Source organism: Seriola lalandi, unplaced genomic scaffold (genome assembly GCF_002814215.2).
Source record: "Seriola lalandi dorsalis isolate HSWRI2012SDOR001 ecotype SW California unplaced genomic scaffold, Sedor1 jcf7180002054338, whole genome shotgun sequence".
Classification (NCBI taxonomy): Eukaryota; Metazoa; Chordata; class Actinopteri; order Carangiformes; family Carangidae; genus Seriola; species Seriola lalandi.
The window spans coordinates 1,177,688-1,187,173 of record NW_019524891.1 but is presented as its reverse complement, the minus strand read 5'-3'; the positions used below and the strand labels follow the sequence as shown (position 1 = coordinate 1,187,173).

The window sequence follows — 9,486 nt, the reverse complement described above, 5'->3', positions numbered from 1 at the left end:
ACAACAGAGTATATTAAGTCATAAAAATGCCAAAAAATGATATAGTATGGTAAGGCATAAAATTGACAAAAAATGTCATAGTATAGTATGGCATAAAATGTCAAAAAAACATCATAGTTTATTAAGGCATAAAAAGTCATAAAAACAACATAGTATGCTAAGGCATAGAACAACAGAGTATAGTAAGTCATAAAAATGACAAAAAATGATATAGTATACTAACCCATAAAAATGCCAAAAAACGACATAGAATAGTAAGGCATAAAAAGTCATAAAAACGACAGGTTAGTAAGGCATATAAAGTCATAGTATAGTAAGGCATAAAAAGTTTTAAAAACAACATAGTATAGTAAGGCATAAAAAGTCATAAAAACGAAATACCATAGTAAGGAATAAAAAGTCATTAAAACGACATAGTATAGAAAGGCATAAAAAGTCATAAAAAATTCATAGTACAATAAGGCATAAAACTAAAAAAAAAGTCATAGTATAGTAAGGCATCAAAAATTATGAAACCAACATGGTATAGACAGGCATGAAAACAGGATAGAATAGTAAGGCATAAAAATTCATAAAAAAGTCATAGAATAGTAAGGCATAAAAAGTCATAAAAAAGTCATAGTATAGTAAGGCATAAAAAGTCATAAAAACGACATAGTACAGTAAGGCATAAAAAGTCATTGAAAATGTCACAGTATAGAAAGGTATTAAAAATTCTTAATATAGTAAGTCAAAAACTTCACAGTATAGTAAGGCATAAAAGAGTCATTTTATTCATATATAAACATATAACAGAAATTTAATATATCCACCATTTTATGTTTACTCCTGCTAGCAACCTTTTTGCTAGTCTATTGAAGAAAGAAGCCAGGTTTAGCTTGCTAGTTTACACTAGTTAACATGGCTAAGTAACATCAGTCAGCTTTTTTTCCTGGTGACCCTAGGTACCAGTGTAATATTCTCACATGAAATAAGCCTTTAGATATCCCCCGCCCTTTCAATCAGTCGAATAGTAGCATGCCTAAATTGGTTGTCCTGGAGACCTAGCCTCTTGGAGGGCACATTGGAATGATTTAAAATGACATCACTCCAAACTTAGCGCGGACAAGTTCACTCAGATATTGGTAGGGACAATTCTGTCCTCCCAAAATATTGTAGGGACATGTCCCTACCATCCATAAGCAAACCTACACCCTCAGTGCCTGGTTACTTCATGTGCTGCTGTTGGGAATATGTTGAATAGACCAGGTAAGATAAGGTAAGAGAAGATATTCCTTTATTAGTCCCACAGTGGAGACATTTGCAGTATTACAGCACCAAAGTGACAGTACAAAGAAAGAAAAAACTTTGAAATGTCAGTACCAAGCACTAAAAAAAACATAAATAACATAATAATATAATATTTACAATTAGACAATAAATATAACAAAACAGGACAAGACAATAGCACCAGATAAGAGATACTGCACAGCTGGTAAGTTAAATTATTACATATGGTTATTTGTCAGTCTATGTGTGTATGGTCTACTGTGTGCAATGTTTCTTGTACAGTCTGACAGCAGCAGGAAGAAAAGACCTGCAGTAGCTCTCCTACCCACAATGCTGGGTGCAGTGGCCTGTCGCTGAATGAGCTGCACAGTGCTATCAGAGTATCCTTCATGGGGTGGGAGATGCTTTCCAATAGGGATGATGCTTAGCCATCATCCTCCTGTCACCCACTTCCTCCACTGGGTCGAGGGGGCATCCCAGGACAGAGCTGGCCTTCCTGATCAGCTTGTTCTGTCTCTTCCTGTCAGCAGTGGAGATGCTGCTGCCCCAGCAGACCACACCGTAGAAGAGTCATAAAAGGTCCTCAGGAGCGCCCCCTGCACAAAGACCTGACTCTCTATAGCAGATACAGCCTGCACTGTTCTTTTTTGTAGAGTACACTATGTTGCGAGTCCAGTCCAGTTTATTGTTCAGGTGAACACCCAGGTATCTGGTAAGAGTCCACTATCTCAATATCCATTCCTTGGATGTTCACCGGTTTGAGTACGGAAGTCCACCACCAGCTCCTTGGTCTTCCTAGCGTTGATCTGGAGGCGGTTCCGCTGGCACCAATCCACAAAGTCCTGGGTCGGCCAACAATGGTAGAGTCATCAGAGAACTTTTGCAGATGGCAGTTAGTGGAGTTGTAGGAGACGTCTGTGGAAGGTGTTACCTTTTCTGACTCTGCCTGTCACTGTTGATTTGACATGACCACAGCTTACAGTCACTTGGAAAGTCCAAACTGGGCTCGTTTTCTAAGGCCTTTGAGCTAGTATACACACACACACACACACACACACACACACACGTTTTCATTTAATGAATTTTACTGCACCAAGGCTGAAATTGACTTATATAACTTCTAAAAGAAGTTGAGTTAAGTGAGAGATTAGCCTATACTGTCCAAAGATAACAAAATCTGCCAACCACCTCCTCTTCAACTCACTAATTAACACTTTACTTTGTCACTTTGTTTTTGTGCCCATAAAGCTAGACTAGCTGTTTTATGGTGAACTAACATAACAGGCCTTTCTGCTTGGTTGATTTTCTAGCCTTTTTTACTGTGCTACACTAACCATGCTAGCCGTTTCATCCATTCATTTATATGAAGGTAAGTTTCGTGGACTAGCTGTTTCACCCTTTCTAGTCGTGATGCTAAGTTAAGACAACTGGGCTAGCTGTTTCCAGTCTTTCTTATACACTACTCTAACCAGTAAGCTAAATGGGCTATCGGTTTTCCACCTTTTTTTGGTCTTTATGTAAAGCTAACCAGGCTAGCTGTTCTCCATTTCCAGTCATTATGCTAAGCTAACCAGGATTGCTGTTTCACCCTGGTTCCATTCTACATGCAAACAAATCTAGCCAGACTACCTGTTTGCCTAATTTCCAGTCTTTATGCTAAGCTAAGCTAACTGGGCTGGCTGTTTCACCTTGTCTCTGGTCTTTACGCTAAGCTCAGCTAACCAGCTTCAGGCTGTTACAATTTGTACATTATCTTGTCTAACTGTTTGGGTTATGAGATGTGAGAGACATCTGCAAGTCTTATTTTTAAGATATAAAACAGAGAAAAGCAGCAACTCCTCAGACTTGAGAAGATTAAACCATATATGATTTGCTGATTGAGTAATTATGACTATGTTATTTCTTTTCCCAACACAATTACATACTGGTTTCAGACTGTAGGTCTGAACCTGTCGTGGTTTGATTAAAACTTTGGTGTGTCTGTTGGTTTGTGGAGACTCTGGGGAATACTGAGCTCACAGGATGAGTCATGTGTGGTGGAAACGATCAAATATAGAAATGATGATACGGAGACACTTAAGCGGGGAGCTTGTACGATACTTAACCTCAACTGAACCCATGCCCTTGCGAAGGGGAGATTTAGTGTTCAGTTACATCACTCAGATGAAGTCATTCCTGCTCTCCATGAAAACCGGATCTTTCACTGGAATCACACCCACTCTGTTGGTGATCACATGGGTTTAAAAAGCCCTTAATGATAAATCAGTCACATTTCAGGAAATGACAGCCTGGTGCCATGCTGTCCTATAGGAGTAGGGGATGTGGATACAATTTTGATCATGGCATATAATTCACTATTGCAAGATTAATATGTATTGCAATATATTAAGTTAACCAAACAAGAATTGACTTTTTGTGATCAAATAAATTAAATATGTGATGAATCAAGGTACTCCTTCACCTCAAAAATCATGTATAAATCCAATACTGCCATAAAGCAGGCATACTAGAAGTACAGATAGTATGGTTTAAAATGTATGGCGGAATCTCTAATGATTAACACATTTATATAACAATATTACCTTTTTTCTGATATAAGTTGTATTTTATCCTTACAAATACAATAAATCTCTTTGAATCTACCCAGCAAACATGATGACAGTCATCAAGGTGTCTGCACAGTCTGCAAGACCTTTAATATTTTCTGAGGACATTTCAAAGACCAAATTAAGAAACTGAAGACAAATTTATTTCGCTGCATAAAGGTTAACAAATGCCACCAATGAGTTTTTAGAAACAAGAGTCTGCGGCCATGTTAGTGGCTCAAAATGACTGCTAACGTGCTGATGTGAAGTAGGTTAGGTGTTTTGTTTTCCATTGTCAACGTGTTAGTTTGGCATGTTACCATGTTAACATTTGCTAATTAACACTAAACACAAAGTAAAGCTAATTGATTTTGAAGTTATTTGGTCACAAACCAAAAAGTACTGGATGAAATGAAATGTTGACCTGGTGATGATGCTAGATGAAAAGTTAAGACAATCGTTACAATGAATCACAGAGGGGAACATGTCTGACAATGAATGACTATACCAAGTTTAATGGCAATCCATCCAAAAGATTTTGAGATATTTCACTCAAAACAACAAATGTGAACCTCATGGTGGCGCAGAGAAAAAGTCAAGGATCACCAAAGTCATTAGATTTTTCCTCTGGAAAACATGAATGTCTGTGCCAGATTTCATCTTTCCATTTCAATCCATCCAATAATTGTTAAAACATTTCAATCTGGACCAAAGTGGTGGAATGGGGCTGTGAGTAAAAATCTACTTTTTTTTTTTTTTTAATGTACAGTGTTTCTACGGGTATCTGTAAGTCAAGGAACCTTTGTATAACCCATTGTGCCCCTTTCAAAGTTTACCTGACAGTAACATTACAACATAAAAAACAATATTTGTGGATAATAAAGGTGGACTAGAAAGGGAATCTGTAAAGAGTCGCCTACCATAATAAATATTTACACAAGTAAAGACAAACAGGGATGGGAAAGAAAAGATGCAGAACAAGTCACGGTCGTGGATGCCAGTTTCACATAAACTAATCATATTTTATTTCCTAATTGATCCTCGTAGCCTGATTTTAAATTTAAAAAATGCAGTTGAACATCATCAGCTTTCACAAGGCTCATTTAGCTCGGTGGGTTGAGGATGAACCAGCCAGATGTTCCTCTGTCATCTGTCTGCCAAAAAAGGAGAAAAAAAGAAAAAGACCAAATTTGGCTCTTGGTGTGTCAGTTTCGGAGTTTGTTTTGTTAATATGGACAACTTTGATCATGTGCACAATATGAAAGGGTAATTCCAGACTGCAGCTGTATCTATATGAGGAGTGAATTTTTCTGTTTACAGGTGCCAAGTATCATTTATATCTCTGTTGCCGAGGTTACAACACCCACGGGAGTCCCCAGTAGGGACTCCCCATCTTACCATAATAGTGCGCTACAACCACAAGGTGACAAAACACCAATATAACTGACACAGATCAGGCCAGAAGTGCTGAAAGCGAAACCAGGGAAGAAACGTTTTTTTTATGTTTTCATAACCTTATTTTTTGTCTTTTTTTCCATTTGTCAACTCAAGCACCATATAAGGGTCTTTGCTCCATTAGGGCAGATGTGTGGTTTATTACGACACTGTTTGTTTTGATAGTAGTACTACCCAACGTCTCTGACCAGGAAATGCTGAGAAATAAACAATAGTGTCAAAGATTACAGAGATATAACACATTTAACTGCTGTTTGGAGGTTAACATATGGCATCAGGGTTTTTATAGATGAGCCTGATTAATTTCTGAAGTTCATTAGATATAACTTGATTTGAAGAGAGACACAGATGGCTCTATCATCTCTCCACACGCAAATGGCGACTTTACGTTCTTTTCATTTTAAGCATTTTGGTTCCATCTAATGGGCAAACACAGAAATAAAAAGCCCTGGTTTCACATCCCCATAACGGTAGTAAAACGCATATTCAGCTTGTACTGAGTTTGACATCCTGGGATATACTCTCATTCTCTTGTTGCTGAGAGCTGATGGAAAATACTAATGCTACAAAACTTTTAATTAAAGTATCAAAAGTAAAAATACTCATTATGCAGTATTAATGGACACATGAATTTCCCCTAGGGGATAAATAAAGTATCTATCTCGTTATCTATTACAGCTTATTGCATTATTGCATCCTGTATAATCTTATTACTATTGCTGAGGTGTTAACATAAAAGCAACATTCATTGTTATTGTAGCCATTCAATAAGGAGCTCATTTTAACCACTTTAAATACTTTTGGGTAGTTTGATCTAGGCCTGCAACTGAATATTTTCATTATCGATTAATCTGTTCATTATTTTCTTCATTAATCGATTGGTCTGTAAAATACAAGAGTAAATAAATCAAAGTTTCCCAAAGCTAAGGGGATGTCATCAAACAGCCTACAATTCAGAGACTTTTATTTTACTATCACATAAGACTAAAAGTAGTAGAAATCCTTATTTTTTTAAAATTTCTATAGATTAAACTGCTCTGTCGCCCTATTTATCGTCTTTATGCTAAACTACGCTAAGCTAACAAGCTGCTGGCTCCAGCTACATATTTACCATGCAAACATCAGAGTGAGTAAGTATATTACCCAAAATGTCAAACTGTTCCTTAAAGCTGTTTTTGCTTACATCTCACCTCATGCAGTGAACCAATCAATTTTATAATTAAGCTGATTTAATAATTATTGGAGAACAGAAACAAGGTTTAAGAAAACAGGGTTTTTTATTTTATTTTTAGAAATCCCATACAAGGGCCTTATATCTCAGCTGTGTTTACACTAATGGAGGCTTTTGCCTTAATTCCTAAATGTCTCTTGCATGGGTCTTAAATACAAACAGGAAAAAGAGAACTGAAATAAATACGCATTAGTCCAACACAACCTTGTCCTTTGTGTCACTCCCAGATGGAAAGGTAAGTTGAAACTTCAGGAAGTTCTCCAAGGTGAGCACTCAGTGCTGAAAATGTTTCAGGAGCAGAAAATTGGTGAATCAAAATCCCACCACCACCTGGAGAAGCTTGATCGTTCAACCTACTTAATTTTTCAGTCTGAAAAGCTGCATCTGTCCCACTCAGATGGTTTGTGGTTGTCACTCCTTCTTTGTGATGTGTGGCTCTGAGAGTTTTTGGAGGCGCAGCTCCTCCGCCAGCTTGTCAACACAGGCTTTAAACAGGGGCTCAGGCTCCTAGATGACACGAGTCAGAAAAAACAGTGTCAGTGAACACACAGGACAAACAACATACAAAATAAAGCATTTCAGCCTGTCATGAGTTTTAGGATCTCTCAGGGGTCAAATAGATTTTCTGGTCAAGTGAAGATGAAGGAACAAAGAATGACCAAATAAGTCAATTGGGATGAACCTAGAGTATGAAAATTAGCCAAATATACTGTATGTCTCTGATCTGTGATGAAAGTATCTCAAGGAAAACAGAAGATATTTGCACCCTACGTTTCCTATGTGTATGTTTTGTATCTGGCAGCCTGCAACAGGGGAGCATTAGCTCTACATGCTAATGCTAACTGTTGACATGAGATTCAGGCAGTTGTGTAAGAGGACTGTTACCTTGTGCTCCAGCTGCCTCTGTTTCTCCACAGCTTCCTCCAGACTCAGACCCACCCACTCTGCCTCCTCCTCTGGGATCTCAAACCGCTGCTCAGACAGAAAGACAAACACATACAATTTTTTTTATTTTTTTTTATTTTTCTCCATCTCTTCTGCACTAATTATAAAATGCCACGGTTATTTGTAACTGTTGTGCCTGAAGCCACTCAACACATTTGGAATCAATCTCATGTGATTGTATTTGTACCTTGTATTTGTTGTACACCTTCTCTCTCTTGACAGGGTCATTGGGGTAAAGCTCTGTGTCTTTGCGTGCCAATCGAAGCAACATGGCCCTCTTGAGGTCCATCCCTAGCTTGGAGTTCAGGTCTTCCTTTGATGTCTAATAGGAGTTGGACATTAGAGTCATATAAAAAGCTCAATGGTAAATGCCACTTTGTTCATAGAGGTAGTGTTCGCTTACTTTGAGAATGTAAAAGTCGAAGCCATAGAGAGCATCAATGAGGTCCAGAGTGCGGGCTGTGACAGGGATGGTGAACTTATGATCAAGGATTTCGCTGTACAGCTCTCGTTTTAACACCTGTGGTTTCCAGGTCTTCCTCATGCGATTGGACAGCTACGTGAAGAGACAATTCGGAGAATTCAATTCAATGAGATGGTGTTACCATTATTTTCCATGTTGATTAAACTGAAGATTATTTTCTTGACTAATAATTTGTTCTATAAATTGTCAGAAGATAGGAAAATGCCCATTTTAATTTACCCCAGCCCAAATGTCTTGTTTTATAGGACAAACAAACAAACCCATAGACATTAAGTGTACTATCATATATGACAAAAAAAAGTGTTAAATCTTACTTTGTCATTGTTGGCGTATCTGTAGCCACTTATCCAGCCCTCTCCACCCCACAGGCCGTCCTGGGAATGTGGAGGGTGATAGATGGGAATAGGGACATCCTGAACCCGTTCCTTGTGCCCAGTCTTTGGGTTGGCTCGGTACTGAACTCCCAGGGGTCTCCAGTGGACAGGGGTGGGCTCCTTCTTCTCGAGGGACTTGAGGTAGTGTTTAGGGAGACGAGCATAGATGCCTTGCTTCAGTTTCAGGGCTTCCCAGAATTTGGGGGACTGTTTAAGAAGAGGCATGATGGACTGTGTTTTAAAGTCAAATCTGGAAGACAGAACAAGAAAACGATTCATTATCACTTTGTGATAAAACTGTTGTAAACACGAGTTGGGTGATGTTTAAATGCAGGCGATGCAAAAGATAAAAACAGAAATTAAGAGGTTTGCTGCACATCAAAACTTTGCTCAAGACCAAAATCTTTTCTTCTTCATTTCTGCTTTGTCTGCAAGTGCAATAGCTCTTCCACTTTTCTCCCACTTTCGACCACATTAAACCTGGTCTACATACAAAAACACACTATACTTACAGTCTTTGCAAATCTGAACAAACAAGAAAAAACAAATCGAAAGGTTGCTTACGTGCAGTTACACTAACTAAATTGATAAGCAATTTAAAACGTGGTTAAACTATTTTTGAATCTATACCTGCCAGCAAAGTTGTGGCATTACTTTGAAATAAATCAATTAGATACAGATTATTAGTTTCTGGATGGTGGTTACCTAGTACAGTTTGTCTTAAATTAATTTATATCGATATACAGACACTCACAAGCACAAATGAATAACTTTCTTAACGTCTCTCGTTAGCAGGACGCTGACTGACACAGACAAACAACGACGATAAAATCACTTTGTTTGACCAAACAGGGCCTCCACGAGTCAGATACAACGATAACAACAAATTCAAAAGTCTGTCTTACCGACTGATAAGAAAACAGTGACCTACACCGAATACCAAGTGAGTTTTTAACCCACGTTATGGAAAAATCAAACAAGCAAGGACATGAACCTCCGGTACACACGACTTCTGCCTACATTGATCGGCCTGTCTACACCGACGGACATGATTCGATGTCGGACAGGAAGTTCTCACAGATGATTGGGTCACACGGTTGCCAATCAATAATTTTCTTTTTCCATTCCGGGTATACCGGATGT

The 9,486-nt window shown here is 38.2% G+C and overlaps 1 protein-coding gene across 2 annotated transcripts; it reads right to left on the bottom strand.

Moving 5' to 3' along the window:
* Positions 1-3,996: 3,996 nt before the first annotated feature.
* Positions 3,997-9,386, bottom strand: mrpl28 (mitochondrial ribosomal protein L28). 2 transcript variants are annotated; one of them, XR_002760836.2, is made up of 7 exons: positions 9,249-9,386; positions 8,284-8,593; positions 7,889-8,041; positions 7,673-7,807; positions 7,426-7,512; positions 6,898-7,047; positions 3,997-5,008 (listed from the first exon to the last, which is right to left on the bottom strand). XR_002760836.2 is itself a non-coding variant. In XM_023407591.2 (6 exons), exons 2-6 carry the CDS (start codon positions 8,566-8,568, stop codon positions 6,952-6,954), a joined length of 756 nt encoding a protein of 251 aa, XP_023263359.1. In that variant the 5' UTR covers positions 8,569-8,593; positions 9,249-9,386; the 3' UTR covers positions 6,568-6,951. The 2 variants fall into 2 exon arrangements, 1 of the variants encoding a protein (XP_023263359.1); XM_023407591.2 differs by lacking the exon at positions 3,997-5,008 and having other exon boundaries at positions 6,568-7,047.
* Positions 9,387-9,486: the final 100 nt, after the last annotated feature.

Coding starts and splice junctions, on each gene's coding strand:
- mrpl28 (XM_023407591.2), bottom strand. CDS start 8,568: ATGCCTCTTCTTAAACAGTCCCCCAAATTCTGGGAAGCCCTGAAACTG. Junction 7,808..7,888: donor TCGACTTTTACATTCTCAAA/GTAAGCGAACAC, acceptor AACTCCTATTAG/ACATCAAAGGAAGACCTGAA. Junction 7,048..7,425: donor AGAGGCAGCTGGAGCACAAG/GTAACAGTCCTC, acceptor CGTGTCATCTAG/GAGCCTGAGCCCCTGTTTAA.